The 23,397-nt window shown below is 41.0% G+C and overlaps 1 protein-coding gene across 2 annotated transcripts in view; it reads left to right on the top strand.

The window, feature by feature from the left end:
* Positions 1-806: 806 nt before the first annotated feature.
* The window catches only part of mafa (v-maf avian musculoaponeurotic fibrosarcoma oncogene homolog a (paralog a)), a 69,298-nt gene continuing 46,707 nt past the window's right edge, over positions 807-23,397 (top strand). The window contains exons 1-4 of one of the 2 annotated variants that reach the window (XR_005612855.1): positions 807-2,695; positions 10,286-10,353; positions 20,101-20,190; positions 20,827-20,922. Coding sequence is in view for 1 of the 2 variants with exons in the window: in XM_031756955.2 (XP_031612815.1) it covers positions 1,728-2,695; positions 10,286-10,313 (996 nt within the window). In the remaining variant the exon portion in view is untranslated. Of the gene's footprint in view, positions 2,696-10,285; positions 10,354-20,100; positions 20,191-20,826; positions 20,923-23,397 lie in introns of those variants that run through there. The other variant, XM_031756955.2, reaches the window with a different exon arrangement.

The following is a 23,397-nucleotide window of genomic DNA, read 5'->3' as shown; positions in this document are numbered from 1 at the left end:
CAGTGTGGCTTACATCACTATTTTCCCTAACAAACTGCTTTATTTTTTTTAAGTGAGCTGCTATCAGTCATTAGTTAATTGCATTTTGCCTATACATTAATAGGAGACTTCAACTATACACTGTATACAAACTGTATACAAACCTTACTATTTATTCTGACTTTAAAAGGTCATGCTGTGTCCACTGGGGTAAAGAAACTATAGTCACCTAACTAGACAGGACTTACAGTGGAAGCTGGATTACTAAGACTGACTCATGTTAGTGCTGTACACAAGTCAATTAAATGTAGGAGACCTCTGAACTGAGATAAAGAGCAATGTACGAGAGAGTACTCAGATAAAGTGAGTTTTATGGCTTTTACAGAATATCAGTTTGCACTGAGCAGCGGGTTCACCCGCATCCACTTCCTCTGATATGACTACTTCCATAAAATACAAAATTGACTTTGTTATGTAAGTTGTTTGAAATTTAATCGGGGTACTATGTCTTTTCCCTACGTTAATGAAGAAAACAACGACACTCGGACCGTGTATATGTGTTTGTGTTTTGCAAACAGCATACGTTTCATTAAACTTTCAACTCTTCGAAAATTGTGTGGACTGGATGGGGAGGGGAATCCCTTTCACTAGCATGCCCAAAAGGTGGCAGTGTTGAGTTTTATAATGGTGTGCGAAAACATGACAACCTCTTCAATCCGCCTTTCATATTTTTTTCCTTTTTTTTTGTCAAGTTACCGCGCAGCTTCTTTTACATGCCACTTTTGTTTTATATTTAGTTGATAAAACATAGTTTCTAGATTTTAATTGCGCTGTACATTCAGACAAATATCAGACATTGCCATTAGGAAGTGGACGGGGTTTTTTTTTTTCAGGTAATGTTCGCAAGATTAAGACTTTTGTCTTAAAATGTATAACCAGTGTACGCTATAGGGTTACACGAACTACGTAAGGTCTGTTTTATGATTGCTTTCTCTCTTTTTTTTCTATATGTCAAGCATTACAACTCCGTTTTGTAATTAATTTAGAGCATGCATCCTCTGCTTCGTTCCACTTACAACTCATACTTCGAAAAAATAAATATATAAACAAATAAATAAAAACAATTGAAATCGAAATTACGATAATAAGAACAAAAGGATCTATGCCCCGACTGACACTCAGCTGGCGTCCATTGACGGTAGATGAAAGTTTTGTTTCTCTAGGCTACTAATATGTTAATTAGCTGTTAGAGTGTGCGACCCTATTGGCTCATCGTCCGAGTCAATTTCCCATTTCCAGCCTGACGTCAGAGCGGCTACAATGCTTAAACTCATCTGCTGTGTGATCCCACTAAAAAATCGCCCCACCAGACAGCAGCTTAGAACGTGCAAGTGAGCTTTTACTCCCTGACTTTCGGTGTGTTTCCCTCTCCGCGTGCGCAATGTATTCATGAAGACACCGTAAAGTGTTAAATGTTTGAAATCCAAAACCGCCGAATTTCACATGCTGAAAAAGGACTCCGCTACTCGTACGCGCGGCACTGGTGTGTCAGTGCAATAGACTCTGCAAAGAAACTCTACTCTCACAAGCCTGCAAGTCCGCGGCTGCAAAAAGGACGCTGAAAACCTAATTTTTTTTTTCAGTTTCAAGACAAACGCGTAAAAATCAAACTGGCTCACGTTCTTCCCAACCAACCCAGTTTGACAGCTGCTCTTCACCCCATTTGGAGGACTGTCAGCAGCAAGAGGATGGCATCAGAGCTGGCAATGAGCAACTCCGACCTGCCCACCAGTCCCCTGGCCATGGAATATGTTAATGACTTCGATCTGATGAAGTTTGAAGTGAAAAAGGAGCCGGTGGAGCCCGATCGCAACATCAGCCAGTGCAGTCGCCTTATCGCCGGGGGATCCTTGTCTTCCACCCCGATGAGCACGCCTTGCAGCTCGGTGCCCCCTTCCCCAAGCTTCTCGGCGCCCAGTCCGGGCTCGGGGAGTGAGCAGAAGACACACATTGAGGATTTCTACTGGATGTCCGGTTATCAACAGCAGCTGAATCCAGAGGCGCTGGGCTTCAGCCCCGAAGACGCGGTCGAGGCGCTGATCAACAGCAGTCACCAGCTCCAGTCTTTCGATGGCTATGCCAGGGGCCAGCAGTTTGCTGGCGCAGCCGGAGCAGGAAGCACCATGGCCGGGGAAGAGATGGGGTCCGCCGCGGCGGTGGTGTCGGCAGTAATTGCTGCGGCAGCCGCTCAGAACGGAGCGCAACACCACCACCACCACCATCACCACCACAGCAGCAGCCACCACCAGGCACCGGGCGTCCAGTCCAACGGCACTTCTGGGACAAATCACCCACACATGCGCTTGGAGGAGCGGTTCACAGACGAACAGCTGGTGACCATGTCAGTGCGGGAGCTCAACCGGCAGCTACGGGGGGTCAGCAAAGAAGAGGTGATCAGATTGAAACAGAAGAGGAGGACCCTAAAGAACAGAGGCTACGCTCAGTCCTGCCGGTTCAAGCGGGTTCAGCAGCGGCACGTCCTGGAGGGAGAGAAGACACAACTCATGCAGCAGGTCGAGCACCTAAAGCAAGAGATCTCCAGGCTGGTCCGGGAGAGGGACGCGTACAAAGAAAAGTATGAGAAGCTCATCAGCAACGGCTTCAGAGAAAATGGATCCAGCAGTGACAACAACCCTTCATCTCCGGAGTTTTTCATGTGAGTTTCGACATTATCGCGAAATAAAACTATATCAGATGAATAACTCACCCCGCGTAAAAAGTTTTCATTCTGAAACTTTTTTTTTTATTATTTACTTGACGCAAATCCCACTATATGCCTAGATCAAGAACTAATTTATCAACTTTTTGATTTTTTTTTATTAAATTTATTTTTTTGAAAACAAGTTCCCTCCATTCTACCACTGCTGTATATTTGGAGGGCTTTGTTATCCGCATTTTTTTTTAATCTAGAAGAGGCGTATTGAGAAAACTTTCTACTTTTTGCTATCATACTCTGTATATTACACATAGTTTGTCTGTCAAGATTTTTTTTTTCATCTCTGTTCATTAGATTTGCAGTGTTTGATATTTGAAAGTTGATCCAACTTTATGCCGCAGTATACCAAGTGTGCATGCAAGCACTAAGTATACTCCTTTGAAGTTCATCAACTTGGCCCTTTTTCATCATTTTACTTTTGATTCAGTGTACAGATTCTTATCAAAAGTGCATCCATCGACAGTATGTTTTTCCTTTTTTTTCTTTCTTTCTCCTTTTTTTATTTTTTAATTTTTATTTTTTTTGTCTGCCAAACTTGGAGGATTGCGAGCCTGCCGTTTGACGCCACCTCATCTCATGCGTTTGCTTGTTATTGTGTGGAGCAACAAAAGACTGTATCCATTACAAACTCTTCATTGTTTTAAAGAGATGTGTTATTGAACTGCCCTGCATGCTGGACATGTATGGTTTTTCTTTCTGTGCTTGAAGATGTCCTTTTTTGTCGGATGACTCCAGCATGGCACTCATACTTCATTTAGGCCTCCTCACTTTTTTGGGACAGAGACAAAAAAGTGACAGGACTTCCCACCCCCTGTAGTGGTGCATTTCAGCTGTGTTGAAGTGCACCACCATCGGCTGTCATAAGACTGCAGTGAATGCGCTGGCATTCCTGGTGGAAGTTTGTCGGCGGGGACCCTGGTGCGAGGGGAAAAAGAAAAGACTTCACTATGAAGGAAATTACCAGTCAATTTCCTGGAAGTTTAGTCTGTTGCTAAGCCTATGTTGTTATTTAAATATATTCCATTGTGCATTTGTCATCATCTGAATAATTTTTAAAGCGTAATTTAAAGACAAAGTTTTATAATCTATGATGCAAAAGATATCATGTGCTACAGCTTATGTCATATAGTTTCTAGGATAATTAATATTAAGATTGCTGCCCAAAACTATTTTTCACACTGATTAAGAGAAATTGGCTCGGCTCCAATTTATACAGTGAGCAGTATTGTGCAGTGCATAAAACAGCGCTTTTGCAGCATGTGCTATAAACCGACGTGTGAGAGATCTGGTGTCCGCCACACATTTTATTATTATATTTTAAATAACTATATTTAAAAAAGTATATTTGGAGAAGATAATTCTCACAACCGGAGTCTAAGTAAATTACTGTGCTTTTGAAAATGTGTTTCTTGATTGAACTGACTTATTCTGAACAGAAATGCACTAAAAAATGTCATGTGGAAGTTAAGGGAAAATTAGCTTTCCATCTCCCAAGAAGATAGATCTGACATTCGTTTACGACCTAGTCGTACCATTTGGAGATATTAGCATCAGTTCAGGGTATACTGTTGTTTTCTCTTAAATAAACCTAAAAATTTGCAAAGCAATAAGTAATTTTTCTAATCTATAATGTCCGGACATTATTAGATCGTCAGGGAGTGTCACCCTGCATGTATAAAAGGGGGGAGTACCATTCGCCAATAAATTTTGGAAATATGTTAATTAATCTTTCATCTTACATATAGTATATATATACATATATATATATATATTTTGCTGTGCAAAATTATTTCATTCACTAACCATATGTGATGTTCATATGTGCTCGTTTCTCATTTCATACAATTAAATGATATGCAATAAATGTATGTAATTGTCTTCAATAAGTTTCTCACTTTTCTTTTGAGTTGTCCTGAGACTCTTTGTTGTTTGTGAGTGAAACACACAGAAATGAAACTAGAAAACATGTCATCTCCATATTACTGCCCCACATTTTAACACTGCTTACAGGGGTCTTGTTACCCTCTTTTTAAGGTGTTTCTGCCAGAATTAATTTAGTAAGAGCTTCTTAGACCATTTTGGAAGAATCAGAAACAGGAATGAGTTGAACATTTAAGGAAAGCAATTCAGGCTGGCAGTGTAAAAAAATTGTAAAATGTAGAGATGCAAGTTCATTGTTGCAATCACTTAATGAAGCCTAACAATAATAATAATAAATCACAGTGGCGTGCAGCTAATTAAACATTTCTGCTTTGCCAGTCTGTTGAATGATAGAGACGCATGTTTCTTCACAATCCATGAATTAACACCAAATACAAATATACGTATTTATTATTTCCTATGATGATGATCCTAAAAGGGAGAAACAGACCTTACCTGCCGACATTTTTCATTTAAACTCCAACGTGATTCTATCGTTATAATCAAATAATTATGTGTTAGAAATATTGTGTTTGCATCTCAGTCCATGAATTTCATCCTAATTTTTATTTGCAGAAGTCCAGTTTGATTTTATGTCTGATAAATCCTGTTAATGTTATTGTGAACTGTCTGGTCATGTGTGAGCATTTCTATTTGTGCATATGTGTGTGCTTGTCTTAAGTGCTGCTTCATGTGGGAGTATGCAGGCGTGTATTTGGACTTAGGTGTAAATCTGAAAGTGTGTGTGTGTGTGTTTCCTTGAGTGGCAGTATGTAATAATGACAACGCTGTGAGTTTCTTGTGGCTGTGAATGATGCATGCTTCATATTTGTACCCTTCACTTACCCTTTTTTACACATTCTTTGCTTACTTATCTGTTGTGCCCGCTTACCGTGTTTCTCGGACACTCTGCACTTACAGTCATTAGCATGTCATCGTTTGGCTTTCTCAGTTTTATCCAGCTCTATCCTGCTTGTCAGTGGGTCTGGACGTTGGCCTGAAGCAGACATGCTGTGGGAGACGGGGTGCACCGAGGGCACAGCCATGTCAGGCATGTGAGGGGGCGCTGGAGAAGGTGCCAATTTATGTCAGCCACTGTGGTTAGCAGAAGAGTCTCCGCTCTGCTGTACCCAATCTTGCATTTCATTTGGTGTTTTTACATCATACGCTGAATTCTTTTTAACATAACTTTTGGACTACACTTGGACACGAACTAAACTTGCCACTTTCCAGAAAGACAAGAGGAAAAGTTCTTTGCTGAGTTCACAAGGAATAGGCTTGTGGGCATCCGGAACAATTTGTTTGTTGAAACAGGAAGACCAACGTGTCAAAATACACTTTGAGGAAACGCTACAGTTTCTGAAGAAAGATTCAATCTGGATTTGTCTTCTGTTTTGCAGTTTAGCCACAGATTATCAGTGTCCAACGGATACAGACAAAGAACGCCTTTTATAAAAATGAACCGCACTGTCAGTGTGTTAAAGCAGTAAGTGCTCAACTGTTCGTAGTCTTTGCCATTATAAATTTCATACTTGTTAAATTTGCAAAAAAGCAAGCTTCTGCGCCATCTGCCAATGATGATGTGCTACACAGCTCATCAAAAAGGAGAGAGAGGGAGAGGGAGAGGGAGAAAGACAGTTTTAACCCAAGATCTGAGGTGTGCACTGCTGCTGTGGTGGCTGATTTGCCCAGAGTGAGGGGAGAAGCTGAGACAATAGTCAGGCTTGGGCTGAATTAAATGATTTTGCTGATGATTAATAGTGGTGTGGGCCAGTGGCTCCTGCGATGTAAAGATGATAAATCGTGAGTGTAGCTCTGTGCAGCTGTGCCAGTGTTGGGTCTTAGCATGTACACACCATGCAATTTACAGCCAAGCCGTTCTCCTTCTTTCTCAATTTATCTAATTACATCTAAAGCAGTAGTACTGTTATAGTCTGATATGTCACATTAACCACAACAATGTATGAAATGACTTTAGAGAGGATAATCATTTGCTTTTCCCCTCATTTAAAAGACATGTTTTTGTATTTGCCATTTCAAAGAGGAAATAATTTCCTCCTTACTTAAAAGTCTCTTCTTTTCTGCCTCTCTTTAAACCATGCTTTCAGTGCAGTGGTTTTTTTTGATGTGTTTTGAGTGGCATGTAAAAAATGAACATTTGTTTTTTGCTCAGGGCTTCTTTATAAGACTCTTAAACTTATTTAGTTTGACTGTTTCCTCATTGGAACAGATCATTTAGACCTCTAATGTCCATCCACTAAAACACAGTCACCGCACGCATACTAGACATGAAAACACACTCACCAACTTACAATACGAAAACAAAAGAATAGATTTGCTCCATTCTTTTGTTTCAGAGCATAGTGTTACTTGTGCTTCTCTCTGTGTGTGACTCAAACACTCGAGTCCCCGAGCTAAATGGCATTTTTTGCGAAGACAGATCTAATTTGTAAAAAGATGTTTCCTCTTATATCTGTGGTGCCCGTACGCAGCGGTTATGTAAGTGATAAAATGATCGATCTTCCAGCAAGGCACTCATGTGGAACGCTGGCGCTATGCAGGTTGACAGCATAAGATGCAGCACAATGTTCAGTTAAGTACCAGTACGCCAGTTGACAGAACCAAAAATAAGAGCCGGTTGGGGGTTTGAATTCTTACAGGCTTTAGAAAGTGCCAGAGGAACAATTGGAGCAAATCTTTTTGTCTTGCTGTTTCGCACGGTATGTCGTGTATGTGTTTGTAGGTGTAGATGCACGAATCCGTGTGTGTGCATGCATGTGTATTTCTCTTGTTTTGTTTTTTGTCAAAGAGGATGAGCAGAGGTCAAAAGTTACAGTGCACAAGGCTGCTCTCAAAGTCATTAGCGTAATCCCTGCCCTGGGGAACTCATGCTCATTTCCTCTGCCCAGAACCCAATGAATGAGATGTACACACACATCCAACATGGCATAGTATCCAGTAAATTCAGCACTACTCCCTGCTATATATTTTTTAATTATCAACATCCTGTATTTCACTCATATCTTTACTTTTTTTTGAATTGCAAGAAGACAAATAATATATCTTTGACTGTGAAAAAATTATATAATAATGCTATATTATAATAGCACACACACAAAAGGCGTTTAAATACAGGGTGCAGGACAACTGTATATTAAATATGCTGTGAAGGGCAGTGGCACTTGGCTTAAGCTGGCCAGGTTTATTTTCTCGCTGCCATTCATTCTGATTATTTTCAGGTATTCATTTATTTATTTATTTATTTATTTATTTACTTACTTAACCCCACTTAGCCGAGCTGCCTCCGAGTCACTCTGAGTCTGGTAATATTTGTGGCACATGGTGAACATTCAATCTTGTTCTCACACCCACTTCATTCAAGCCTTTTATTGTGGGTGTTGCAAAACAAAGCAGCCAGTCGTACTTGGGGTAAATTCATTGTTCCTGTCTTAAATATCAACTGACTCAGAGTGGGTGTGTTAAGCTGTGGCTTTCTGTCACATTTTACACAACTGGGGTTAATAAAGACTTACAAAATATCAAAAGTGCCAAGTTTCAACTGTGTTTTTTTAAAACATATTTTTCTAATCTGTCTTAGTGTGATGATGAATCCAAAATAAATGGAATAAGATCTGTGTTTCTTTTTTGTTCTTTGAATTTTCACATTTGTTCATCCTACCTTTGCATGAAATTTGCCTCTGTTTTTCATTTTTATTATTTTCATTTTTGCACATTTTTAGAGCTGAAGCATCTCCGAGCATCTTTCATATTCCTAAACATGTTCAGAGGACATCTCAGGGCCACAGTTATATTGCTTTTTGTTAACAGTTAGAAAATGTTCCAAATGAGTTTGGTTGTGGATAAACACCACTGTCGACAGAAGATGGGAGAGAGGATGTGCAGCAGCAGCAGCAGCAGCAGCAGCAGCAGCAGTCAGGTGTCTCAACACAACCAGGTGGCAGCCACATCTGTGAATGGTCTGTCTAAGTACAGAAACAAAAAAAGGAACATTATTCTCACTTCATAGTGTAGAAGAGAGGAATAGTACAATCGTATAAGAGAGGAATGGTGCAATAGTGCAGTTCACTGGGAATAAATAAATGCCAGGCATCAATACTTACACTTTACGCTTTGCTGTCTATGATGTCTGTACATTTCTTACTTCCTTTTGTGGCAGAAAGCTTGCTTCAAATAGACATTAAGCTGATACATGTGGTGTCATTAGAGAGTCGTCCTTGAAAGACTGGCTGCAGGTTATGTTGGTAATGAGGTGGTAGGGATTTGCTGGGGTAATTTTATATGTCTGTAAATGGACCCAAACCAAGAGCCTGTGACTTAAATAAATGCAGCAGCGCTAAAGCGCTAACAGAGTAAAAGAAAAAGTGAGGCAAACAGTCTTTCAAACGGGCATATGTTTGTGAAATTTCTCCCACTAAAAATCTAGTTACATGAGTGAAATCCCTCTGCGCTCCACAAATGTTATTGTTTTCTAAACATTTAAGTCCATTCCTTTGGTTCCTCAGGTGTAACTTTTAAAGCAGATCAGTATCAAAGGGGGAGCTGCATGCAGAGCGATACACATGGAGCATAGATGTAAGTGCAATTTTGTTGTTTAGGTAAGTCCAAGTAATATCTCAGCATATATATTTTTAGACTTTAAGTACTTTCACCATGAATGACAGGTGAAATAAAGCAAACCTAAGACATCCTGCTGTATCTAACAGGTGATATGATTTGTCAGCTGATTGGCTGCTGATCACAGTTTAGCACCATTAGGAGCCTTTTGGGTTTTTTGGGGTTTTTCTCAACATCTGTCATCACAACAGCTGCCTCGCTGCTTTTGTGTCGGTTCTATGTGGCATTTATTTGAAAATCCAGTGATTTAAAATTTCCCTCACAGTAGCGTACAGGCAAATTATTTCCACCGCTGTTATTTTCCAGGAACTTTAAACCTTGCTTGGAATCTGCACAGGGAGCTAAGAGCTAAGCTAATGTTTTTACTTGTGCAGCAACATTTATAGGGGATATGAACTGTATTTGGACCTGCCTAAAGCAACATGCTCACTTTTGTATGTTTTGCCAGGGTACTTCTGAAAGTTTAAGTCACAAGGTAGCAGGGAAACGGGACTTTATCGCTCTCTTTTTTATTTGCCACGATTCCTCCCCTGTTAGAACAATTAATTATTCAACTGAATGAGATGAACAGAAATAAATGCCTCTACAAAAAAAAGAAAAAAAAATCTATTTTGCCTTGTCTGTGTGACGGCACGCCGTACGCTTAGATACTTTAGTTTTGTCTCTTGTGCTTACGGTGTTTTGATGCATGGTGTTCCGCCTGTAGAATCTATTTGCATGTAAATTTTTACAATTCCCCCAGCATCAAACATCTACTATGATACATGTAGTGTATTTCACCAAAGAGACAAGGTGAGAGTGAATCTTGCTCAGAATGAGTCTGCTTGTTTCTTTGTGATTGTTTGTGTGGGCCTTCTTGTGTATATGCGTGTCTGATGCAGACAGGAGGGAAGAGGGTGAAAATGTGACACCAAGCATATTTACGCTGATATTAATTTATCTGATCTGTTTGTCCAATCTTTTCTGCTTCTTCAGGTCATCAAGAAAATTTCTCCATCTGTGATTTCAAGCACCATCCCTCCGTGCCCTTGAGGATTCTTGAGGTAAATGTCTGATATCTTTGGCCTTTTCAAAATATTTTTCTTTTTTTAAAATTTTCTGCTTAATAACAATGAGCGATATCAGATTTGTTGAGTTTACAAAATATTCCTTCTTTAGAAAAATACCACAGCTTTGCACAAAATACCAAACATAGCTGTGTTATGCTATAGTATACAAGTATTATTCATGGTATGCATTTTTCATTTATAGCGCTACACAATTAAATCCATATTAACTATTCATTAATATCAGGCAGTCATGTTAAATAGAGAAAATAGTCACCACATATGCTACTGAATGTTTTAAAACATAATGCATGTCTGTAAGCTTTTTATAATGGATACATAATGCATTGTATATGCTAAAGAGCACACACCTTCTTAATGTTGGCAATATCTCTCTACCACATCTATCTCCCTGATGCAATAACGTTCCTTGATATCAAATCCATTATCATACCTTATTTTAATCCTTGGAGAAGAAAAATGACACGACACATGAAGTTTTGAGTCTAGGGCAACATCCCTCATCCCCGATCAGGACAACCAGCAGATTAGAGCCACTCATTCAAATGCAAATTATATGTTCGTGTTTTGCACCAGTGACAAAGACTGAAGAATAAGATTCGAGTCTTGATATCAATTTGCAGAGACAAAGGGCAACCTGGGAGAATGTATATTGCAAACCCAAATGTTCCTGTAATGGTTTCACTGATTGTTCCAAAGCAAACAACTGCAATGTGCTTCATCATGACACATAAGAATGAAAGAGCGTTTGCATTCTAACTTTTTCCACCAACGTAAAGCAGAATATACTGTGTGTGTGTGCTTCTGTACATGTATTTGTATGTGCTGTTATTTACTTGATTGTCTCTAAGTGGGGAGCGGGATCAGTAGCTGGCCTTTCGCCAGATCCACTTAACTTCAGGAGGGGAAGCAGGACAAAAGCCATCAGGGAAGACAAGGACAAATCATCTTTAGATGAAGTGTTTTAAGTGCTCTGATTCTCCTCCCACGTCATCACTGTGAATTAGGTGCCCTCTGCTCACTGCTAAGGGGTGTCGAATATAAACAATGCCATGGGAACGGATGTTAAACGAATTAAAGTGGAAAACCATGAGGGTGTCTATCTTACGCGGCCTCGTAAATCTCGGTTCTCCTGCCATGCGCTGTGCTGATGTTGTGCTCTGACAACCTGCCAGCTGAACTTAGAGGTGCTGCGTGCAGTGTGGTCTGGTCCATCCCGTTCTTAGCAGTTTCAACCATGGCAGACATTCCAGGCAGAGCCATGTCTTTGTTTTATGCAAATCCATGCATATGAAGAACGGGGTGGGGGGGTTGGGGTGATGAGCAGTCTGGCCACGTAGCTCCAGGAGGACAAGCTGAGTGATGGAGACGGAGAGCCAGGTCTTGGTGTCCTTGCCTGGGGAAACAGTGTCCTGACTCGAGCCTGGACTGCCACCAGGACACTATGTCACTGCGCCTCTACCTAACTAATCCTAGAAGAAAAAGATTTTCGCAGGCACAAATGTATTTACGCCACGAGATGCAGAGCTGGTATGAGGATACTGTAAATAGAGGTTAACATTGGTATAAAACTACCTGCCAGTGTGTTTTTCCTGTGTGTTGTAAAGGTAGGCACAGCTCAGGGGATTGCCATGCAAAGAGACACTGGAGTTCAGAGCCCAGTAGGGAGCTGAAGGACCCAGAATATGCTGACAAAGATAAAATGCCAGGTGTGTGTATATGCAGTGTAAGAGGCTGTGAGAAAGTGGAGTGCAAATATAGATTGGGGGGAAAAGGTCTGTGTGTGTGTGTGTGTGTGTGTGTGTGTGTGTGTGAGAGTGTTTGTGCTCACATAAAGATACAGCATACAGTCATGTGACCATTGTATGACAAGGTGGTTTGGGTGAAACCTACTGAAGCAGCATCACCCACATACCACAGCTCATCGCACTGTTCAATTTCCCATCTTAACAAGTGTCTTTCGTTTCTTCACATCGGTGTTTTTCCTCTGTGCAGCAAATTATGATGTTTTTAAACTTCCCAAAACATCTTCTCTTGCCCATCCCTTCTTAGAGTTGCTTGTTAACGGTAATGGTTAGTGGGAGGCGAATCCGTCACAGCGTGCTCTATTTCTGGGTGCCAGGATGTTGGTCTCAGTCGTTGAGGGCAGATGAAATCGATCCAGATTAACCTGTCATGTGGGGGAGAAAATGAATGGGACAGAGGGGTGCAGAGGCCATAGAGAGAAAGGGGGGCAGTGTGAAGTATAAAAACAACCTCCTCCATATGGGTCAAAAGTTGTGGGATGATTTATTCAAGACTGGGTGCTACCCCACCTCCCCCCCTCTCCTCCTATCTGCTCCACCTGCCTCTCGGAAAGGAGTGAGAAACTGGAGACTGTTCAGGAGGAGGTGACTATATTTAGCCTTGATGACCAAAGACACTGTGGTCTAACTTTAAAGTTAAAAATACATACATCCATGTACAGTGAGATGGACACAGTTTGCGTCATCACAAGGCACCTATCACAAATTTGTCAGCTTGAAGTGACTCAGATGCTTCATGAAGAACGAGTGCAAAGCAATGTGCAGCTTCCAATAGATGCGTTTTCATTACAAGACTGTATGAGATTGAACTAAGTTTTAGTACCACTGATTAAATTCATGCTATAAAAAGTTATCATGAAACAAAGATTTTACTCGTGAAAATTATGTATCCTAAGAAAAATATGTGTGTGTGTGGGGGTGGGTGTTAGGGGGCAAACAAATAAGCAAAAACAGAAGGAAAAGAATTGAGATTTATAGTTTCATTTGACTGTGAAGTGCTACTAGATTTAGCCTCGTGTGTTTGGGCAGAGCTCCACTTTGCTAATTATTTTCCTGTGGCAGAGTTCTCAGCATGGCGCTCCTTTCTCACTCTGAGAAGAGAGACTCAGTGGTAAGTGCTTAGTCAGCCCTACTCTGGGTGTGAGATACTGTTGAGTCTCTAGTGGACTGTAGGGAGGCAGAGCAGCGTGGGACCAAAGCCATCACAAGGTGAAGCCTTTAAAGTGAGGGCGGGCCCATCATCACCCATCAGTGAAAGGAAGCGAGATAAAATATGAAAGTTGGGGACGCTGAAAAAGAGTTCTGTTTAGTATATTTCTTATTCTACACTGTTAAAAGTGTTATGAGAAATATCATTGCTGTGTTGTTTTGTTAGGTTCTCGATGCCTCTTGCAGAGGCCTGAAGAACCCAGACACTGAGCAAGAGCTGTTATAAAGCTCCATAAAGCCAGCGGCTCCGCCCTTTATCAACTAGCAGTGGCATGGACTTTAAAATATATCAACACATCATCATCAGATTCAAGTTATGACTTGGTGGTTCTTGACTTGATCTCTGTGGAAATCCTGCCTGCGTTCTGTTTCTCTCTTCCCTCTATTTATATTCCAATGTCAAACTTGTCCTTCTTTCTATCGCTACTCCTCTTTATAGAGTGCCACACAGCTCCTCCTCTTCTGTCTGCCCCGCTATCCTCCAAATGACTCTCCTCCCAAACAAACTTAGCTTCCTTCCCCTCCCCTCTGTTCCCAGCGTCACTTTCCCTCCCTCCCTCCCTTCACCTCACACTGCACCTGCTTCCCTCCCGCTTTCTGTTCCCTCTCCAAACGTCACTACTCTCCCTCCCCCCCTCTCCACTTCTATTCTCCCCCTCGTTAGCTTGATGAATGGCTTCACTGCAGGGAAAGTGCTGATTTTCATCCCTCTGTCTGATTTCTGCTGGCTGTTATTAATTTCAAACACTCAGAGAAAAGCAAGTGAGTCAATAAATAAGGAAATGAACACACTTCATCCTGCCATATAGCAGCTCTTGCAGTCATTCACCCAGGGTGCGGGTCCTCTGTGGAGGCCAAGTCTGCATTTACACTGATAGAGTTCAGCTCCCCTCTTGAATCACAACACGGCAACATATTTTTTAAGGCAAGAATAAAAGTTGTCCAGTAGCACTGCATCATATCAAATGTTCCTGTAATATTTTTAGTATCTTGCTTCAACAGGGCTAGGGGGGAGACAGAATGGTACAAAGCTAATAGCTCTGAAGAGACTTCCAGTGTCTTCTCTCATCTCTCCTCTTTCACCCTATAGTGCACCATTTAAGAAATGTACACACAGAGTGACAAAGAGGAGGAGAGAAAGAGAAGCAATGAGAAGCAGCAGGCTAACAGAGTTATTGCTGCGCATTAAACAATGCTGTCGACGCTGTGTAGTTAGGGCTGTATGTCTAAACGCACATTACTTACATTCCTGGCTTAATGCATTGTGCGTACCTGCTAATGTCAAACACAAATAGCCTCCGAGAACAACACAATTCTCTCAGTTTCTTGCTGTCAAACAGGAAAATTCCCACCAAAAGTTCCTTTTCTTTACTTTCTGTTTTCAATTAAAATGCTAGGGTATTTAATCAGTCCAGGATCCCAGTAATGCATGCAGAGGGACAGATATTAGGCCTAAGATATTATCACACTGTTTACAAAGTGTTAAGACAAGCAATCAGGTGGGAGTTTTAGTAATGCACACACATCATTAGATGTTTAGTCTGTGCTCTGGAGCCACAAGCCACAAGGCTGTTTCTCTTGGCCATTAAAACAATATTTGGTTTTACCTTAATAAACATACAGATTTTTTTGTAATTAGCTGATAGATTCCTGACACCTTACTAACTTAGTAATTTCAGCTTTATAGAGCTCCCCAGCTGAATCACCGCAGTGTTAAACAGTGTTGCAAGTGCAATTTAATGTTGTTTTGCAGGCGTACGTTAGTCATAACTTGACTCACCTAAACTTTTAGGCAGCATTTTACATTTAGCACACTTAACAGAAACTCCTAAACGTGGAGAAACTCACACGTGGCTGCACAATGCACAGTCAGACAACTTGGACAATTTAGACAAAACTGATATTCTCTGGATAGTCAAAAAAAAATACATCAGCTGATAAGATTAGGTGTGTTTAAAAGATCATGAAGAAAACTGGGTGTTAAGTTAATTTTGATAAACTGATAGAAACATATGGTGTGCGTGGACGCCAAAGCCCCCACCTCCCCCCTTCGCGATGTGGGGACAGGAGTGCTGTAATAGAAGAAACAGTTAGAGCATTTATCACTTTGTAAATAAACATCGGGAGTCTAAATGCAGTTCCATAACTAAACCAGAGGCCATTTATGGGAGGTGAGAACAGACATAACATATTTTAACTATATATGTTTGAGAAAGTGCAGACTTGTCGTTCGGTCAGAGGACAACCAAATAACATAATATAGAAAAGTGTGTGTGACCTAAAAGATTGTGTGTTTGATTTAAACAACAGTAGGTTCTGCTTCTTTTTGCTTACACTGATTATAAATTATGTGGGAATGTATGGTGGAAGAAGATAAAAACAAAGTTGTGATAATTACTTAGCACTCTTCAGTTGCACCCTGTTAAAGATATGCAAACTTTGCTTTTATAAAGGGATGACATATATACATGAGAGGAGAGGAGAGGAGAGGAGAGGAGAGGAGAGGAGAGGAGAGGAGAGGAGACGAGAGCTGTATTAGTAGTAGCTGCAGGGGTAGTGGAGCCTGTATGTCTGCTTCATGGCTCTGTGAGCGCAGACATAACTATTGTGTTTACAAGGCTGAGTTGCTCTTACTGTTAAATTATCGAGGTGGGGGCGTGTTAAAAAAGGAGGAACAGAGGGAAGGGGTGGGGAGGGGGTAAATATTTGTCCGTCTCTCATAGTTCTGGTTAACCAGGCTGAGGAATTCTCTTTGCATCTTATAATTACAGAATTTGGGTAGTGTCACTCTTGGAGAGTGCATGGCCTCAGAGACCTGAAAGAGGAGGCCCCTCTGACACAGCGTAGAGAACGAACCTTAAAGTGTGGAGGCGGGAGAGTGGCACACTTCTGCGTCTCACTACTGTCAAAGAGGCTTGTGTCAGGAGATTACACCGTGAAGTTAAACACCGCGTTGGTCACTTTTTTCTTTTCATTTTCTCTCTTTTTATTTTGGCTTGGACGAGTGTGAGACCTTTCGGAAAGAATGTTGTGGCTGAGGCAAAAAAATAAATAAATAACTGAAATGAAGAAAGAACCACAGTCCTAGTTTGCTCAGTCTTTCGCGGAACGGAGGAAGCTCTTTCCTCTCCCTCGTGCACAGCCCCTGTATTGAACAACATCTTCACTCCTCTTAGTTTTTATTCCTTCTTCCTCTCTGTGGCCTGATCATTAAAGGAGAGGGATGAGTTCACAGCTGATAGTGTCTGGTTGCAAGAAGCGGACAACGGTATAGGATGACATTATCGGAAGCGGCTGCATATAGATGCTAAGACCAAAAAAAAAAAAAGAGACACAAACAGAAAGAGAATATTATGGCGTACTTCTCTCAGTATAAACTTCTGTCTGCTTGAATTACAGTAATGACCCCTGACAAACCATAATAAGACACATGCATCTCTATGGATACAAGCCATGACCAAAGGAATGGCTCTCTGTTTACTTTCCAGTTTGACATTCTGGAGTATGAGACTCTTGTTAGCAAAAACTAAAACATGATTAGTTTCCTGTTCTCTTCTAAAACTAATAATACACTGCACACACACACACACATGGAAAAACACACACACACACACACAGAGGCACACAAACGCACACACAAACCCATATGGCTAAAAGAAAGAATATTAGCAACTTACAGCCAAGCATGGCACAACTGCTATTAGTGAGAGAGATTTGTAAGGAGGGTGATGGAGAGGGACGAAGCTTACCCTCTGTCTCTGTGGCTGAAGTGGAATAGTTGTGGTGACGGGTTGTGACAGCCGAGGGAACGAGGGAGCAGGAGGGGAATATCACTCCAAAAATCCCCAGGATACAGGGAGGGAAGAGTAATTTAGAATGAATGGCCTGCCGTATGCTCTCGAGCAGTTTCTCTTGTCTTTCTCACTTATGGATATAGAATTGCCTGTGGACAAGTCATTTTCTCTCTCCTTCTCTAACACACACACATGCGAACACACACACACATGCGTAATAGATATTTACTCTATGAAATCTTGCATTAACTCTCTAGTCACTAGATTATCATAATGATTCAGCCAATAAGTATTAATACTGGCTCCTTTGCTGGATCCCTCGGGTCAAAATTAGACATACATCACACATATGCCACACCAGAATGAGATGCGCACAAGTCCTGTACACTGACTCTCATTTCCTTCCCTCGTCTCTTGATAGTATCCCTAATAGACCTCTCTCCCAGTGGCACACTGCTGTTGCAACATTCACCTACTATTGCTTTAATGAGATGTCTGCGCCTGTATGAGTGTGTGCGCATGTGTCTGTGTGTGCCTGAGAAAGAAAGATGTTAGCGATCCTCGCGGCCCTGTTTATCTCCACGCTTGTGTTGGAGTAGAGGGAGGTCAGAAGCAGGGCTGCTTGTATCCATCTCCATTCCCATGGCTGCTCTGTCACAGGCACAGTGGTCACAGGAGAATGAAAAGACTATGGATTTTTTCTCCTCCTCCCTACACTCACCAGAGTAGGAAGATTAGGCAGAAGATGAGCACAGCCTGGCCCATTCAAAGCAGCTTTAAGCCCAACACTGGAAGCATCTGACCTGAGTTCTCTGGTTCATGGAGCACAAGTACACACAACACATGCATTTGCGCACGCACACATGCACAAATCAACCAGGAAAAGATTTCTTGGTTCACTTTTCCGGTTCAGAGCTTGGTCACATGGTGCCTGGGTGTTAAATGCTGACACTGTGGCCTGCTCCAAGCCCATGCAGGTGCACACACCTAAAACACTGAGAAATAAGCCTTCACACTCCCTGCTCAGCAGCCCCAGATGGAGGCTGACAGTTGCATGTGCATAAAAAGATATTTTTAGTGAAAACTTAATAGACAATAAGGTGAAGTGAGTCAGGAGAAAAGAGGGGAAGGAGGGGGCATCCGGGGTGGGTTTGTGAGAAAGACACTCGTAGGCAAACAGTAATAGGGAGATAAAATTCAAAGCTCTGCAGCTCTCACTAGCAATTAAAATAATTTCCGTATAATTTGAGAAAGGCCTGACCCGCCTTATCGGTTTCCAGATAAGTCTCCTCCTCCTTCTCCTCTTCTTCACCCAAATGCAGAGGGCCTGATGACTGAAAACCGACAGCGCACTGATAACCACCGCCATATGGGCTCCCTCCTCTCTGCTCAACTCATTTCACTTGCTGCTCTTCCCTCTGCGCAAACACTTAAAGATGCAGGCACACATTCACACATGCAGACATGAAGCAAGCACCATGATCAAAAGCTTCCCTTGTTTTATTGTGGTGTGTGTCCATGCGCGTGTAATTTTTATCATTTCATATTCTTTGTTTTGCACCTCGGTGGAGAAGAAAAACGTTAAGCGTTTGTTTCTTTAAACTGAATGGAAATTCTGATTGAGAAAAAAAGCGTAAGATTGAAAGAGTGAAGCATACTCTAGAGAAAGTGTGGGTTTGCAAAGCGAAACTAAACAGGGCCTGAAACCTGATGCCGTCTCTGTTTACGGGGGTTCGGTGTAAAACTACATATACTATATTAGATAAAACTAATGGTGTGGGCAAACGTGGAGTGCAAAAATTAAACATACAGATGAGGCATCATTTAAATATCTTTCACGGGACTTGATTAGAGCGCTTCGGAACATCTAAAAGTGGCGGCGAGTAACTGTAACTACTTCACACCTAGCAGATGTACTGCTGGGGACGGGCAGTGTCAAGTTACAACGTATTTATATTAACTAATATATATTCCAACATAGATTAGAATATGTTGTGGTTAAAAGCTGTTTTTTGATACTGTGTTTCACCTGGGTTGAGTGCTTTGTTCTGCTGTGTGTGGGAAAAGATTCCTACATTGCTAAAAACAGATACACATACACATACATTGACACAACATGCAGAGGAGAGGAGAGAAACTAGTGTGGTTGTAAAAGATGCAAATAAAACAAACTGTGCACGTACTTTAAATAAGCCAAAGAACAAAAATCAGAAATTTGTTTACGTGTGTTATTTTTTTAATTTACTTTTTGTTGTTGTGTTTTTTTCCTTTTATAGTTTGGATGATTAGTTCTTAAGAAAGTTACAACATAAACAGACCCATTTTAACAGGAACTTCTGATGGCAGTTTAACATGAAAGTGCATCAAATCTGACTTGAGTAAACGGGTGCCACCAGGAGCAATATGCATTCTTGGGAAGCCAGTAAGGGTTCCAGTATTCTAGTGATGGTTCTCCAAATATGAACTAAGTTCCTCACATACAAGCTACATGGGAATCACTGTGGTCAAACTGTTGACACTCTTCTTGGTAGATGATAGGATGTGACAACTGACTACAGACCTTTTGCTACTTTATATAAACAGTTGTGGTGGGAAATGGTCAGTGGCAGTTATGGCTTGTGTGTCACAATGTGTCAGGTACGCTGGTCTCAGATGCTCATTTGGGTCATGTGTGAAACAGTGATGTGACACTGTTATTCACAAATGGTGTTTAAACCACAACCATCTGTAAGTGTGTGATCTGCAAAAGAGAGAACTAAGTTTTTCCAAGAAACAACAGTTTAGATTAGGTGTAATTTGGTGTGCTTTATTTAAAATCAATGTGGGATTTTTTTTTTTTAAAGGCGATTACAGATTTATAAAATGTGCTCTTGTGCATTTGGATGTTTGTGTATCTTCTTTACCTGTGTGTGCAGCGCAAGCCTCGAAGTTGGTAGCATGTCTGAATCATTTGGGAGGTTGTGCTGTCACGGACGCACAGAGGGCAACGTTCCAGTGAACAGGAGGTGGGTGCAGTGACATAAGCGGGACGCAGTGCATCTACTATACGCGATACTCTCACAACACCTACATATGGAGGGGTCAAGGACATGCACACACTAAGTAATGCACATACGCTATCATGAGATGTAATTTATTTTACATAACACTGACTATTTTAAAGACCAATTTCAAGACAAATTCTGTGCAACATTTCTTTGCACCATTATACTGCATTTAAAGTGAATACAATTTTTTTTCTAGTCTCTGAACAGATACAGTACAATACAGAGCGAGTCTGGTTTCATATACTTGGCAGCATCCTGCGCACACACTGTGTGCGTGCTGTAAATAGCCAGAGTGTGTCGTGCATCTCTGCTGTGTTTGGACCTATTTTAGAGCTGACACAGGAAACAGGGCCATTCTGACAGCCACCCTGCCAGCCGGTACTGCACACAGCAGCCCCGGAACCTTCTGTCACACACACAAACACGCACACACATAGACACACACACACACAGTCATACACAGAGAAAAACTAGATGTTTTTCATGTTAACAACCTACCAGTCCTTAATCCACCTCATAGGCTTCCACAAATCATTTAATGTCCTCTTTAAGTCCACATTTTTTTGTTCACCAATGTTTTGTTTTGTTTTGCAGTTCAACAAAAAAGACCTTCAACAAAAGCCCTGGACCTGTTCTCAAACATCTCCCATCACATCTTAATTACTATGAATTTGCAGTGCAGAAGTGATTTCACATCTGAATCAGCTAGAAAAAAATAGCTTCTGTGTTACAGATCCTTGCATAATGTCAAGAAAAACGATAACTGTGGCAGAGGGAAGCTCAGTTACTCAAGACACAGGTTTCTGCTTTCAGCTACATGAGACAGCTGGAGATCCAGTCCACAGTTAATTTAAAGTTAATTCGTGTTGTTTAGTGTGTTTGCTATTCTGGTTCCTTGTTCCTGCACCGTTCTATTTTTTTCATCTATCCACCAGGGTGATGTAATTTAATTCAGCATCTTTGTAATTCATTCATTTGGTAAATATTTTGAGGGACTTAGTAATATAGAAGCACAGACTGCAGGAGTTTAAAACCCAAATTAAGCCGCATCTCAGTGATATGACAGTGCTAGCTCATTTAGAGACAGTTAGTATACAGACATAAATGCCTCTTCAAAGGCTGCTGCAGAGTCCCACTCACCAGCCTCTCATGTTTGGGGTGGAAGATAAATTCTGCAGGCTGCTTCTGCCTTCCTGTGTAATTATGTGCACGGTGATGTGCCTTTACAGCCTGCCTAACAGTCGGAAATTATCTCCCGGAAATGAAGTCCAATTAATTGTGGCACTTTGCAGGCGTACATGTGTGCAGAAACACTGTAATGACACTTAACGGGAAATTGGCTCCTGTTGAAATATTTAATAAATAAATTGCGAGGTGAAACAACTTCATATGATACTGACAAACGTAGCTTGTTCTTTTGGGTTTTTTCTACACACGGACACACGTACACTTCAATGTAACACATTTCTCAGTTGCTTGGTGTAAGGCGTCACACTAACCGGTAGTTAAAAAGACGCATGCTATGTAAACGTATCACAGTTTTTCCAGTGGACCTTTGTCACATGTCAGCCATTTCTTTTTCGCCTCATGTTTCCAGTCACTGCCTGCTGCCAGCTACTGAAAAGAAGAAAAATGCATGAATTTATAATTTTTTTAAAGGAAGATTTAAAAAAAATAGGTATATTTTTTTTCTGACCTACACGTGGCTTTACAGTATTGATCCGACCTAAAATGAAAAGGTCTATAAATGGAAACAGCAGTCTTTTAGGGTCAGTGACACACCGTGTCACGCCACAGCAGCTCTCTATTGTAGGGCACAGTGTGTTGAGTCAGCACTTTTCAGAGAATAGCACCTTTTGTTTTTGTCTCTGGGAGTCTGGGTGTTCTGCCCAGAATCACCGTCCAGACACAAGCCATTCGGGAATTCGATTTTTCTTTCTAATAAAAAAAGAGATTTGTTTCTTATTATGCTTATTTTCTTAGTTGCTCTCTGAATATATTTGAAGCTTTAATTCACTTTTGACATAGAATATTCCCCCTGTGATTTCTTATTTCTGAAATTACGTGATTACTAAATGTACAGCAAACAGTTACTTTCAAACCATAATTTTCAATTAAAGGACATTCTGTACTCTCATACAAAAGCTGTTGGAGTGGATTTGGTTGATTGCTCAAGCACTCCTCAGCAGCAACTTTTTACAGGAAGTGAGTGGATTTGAACACATACGCATCTGATCATCATCATAATTGGCTTCAGATTAGCTGAGACATTCATTTATATTGATGTGTTCACCTAATTTAAAAATTCCCATCCTGCAAGACAAGTTTTCTCAAATGTGTATGAAAGGATGTGTGAGTTTACATTCACCTCTACATGTTTATAACACTAAATGACATTAGGGCCATTGTGATCTGCTTGGTTACACATAATAGGGTGTATCTGGCCAACGTGTGAGTCTGTCAATATGTGTGTGTGTGTGTGTGTGTGTGTGTGTGTGTGTGTGTGTGTGTGTCTCTCTCTCAGTGTGTAAAGACCCGTTCAGCTCGGCAGTATGGCACATAAATGGCCACAGAGGGGTGCGAGTGTCAGCCAGAACGCGTGCTTGGCAAGCACAGAGCTATGCTATTAGCAAGCGCTAACAGTTTTATTATTAGAAAATAAACGGTGCGCTGCAAAACTCTGAATGTTATTAGCACCTCACCATCTGGGTCTGACAGCTGTGTTCAGCCACCATCATGGCTGTTCTGCTAAAGGCTATATCTGAAATCGCCACTCTTTATCTACAGCATTTTCACAGTACGCCCTGTGTCTGTCAGTTTCCTCTCTTTCTCGCATTATCTCTTTTTCTTCCTCTTGTTGTTTTTCTTGCAGTCATGAAGATGGGTAGATAATTCGCAAGCACAAACTCTTGATTTCTCACACTGAAAGAATTCAAACATTTTTTATTATATCAGTAGAGGTTTTGTTAGTCCTATGTTTCAGAGAGTTTCACTAAGATTTAATTTAAATAAGAAAAAAAAACCTAAACCAAAACCACAGGAAGAATTCTTGTGTTTCTCACAGCTAAGTCCATCTGCTCTCAGTCCTTGACTATTGTTCTGTTTTATATAAAACATGTTTTACACACAACAGCCAAAAAGAGCATGGAAACAATAAGTCTCATA

The sequence above is a fragment of the Oreochromis aureus genome, linkage group 1, assembly GCF_013358895.1.
Source record: "Oreochromis aureus strain Israel breed Guangdong linkage group 1, ZZ_aureus, whole genome shotgun sequence".
NCBI classification, from domain to species: Eukaryota; Metazoa; Chordata; class Actinopteri; order Cichliformes; family Cichlidae; genus Oreochromis; species Oreochromis aureus.
This window is presented reverse-complemented; position numbering and strand designations above follow the sequence as displayed.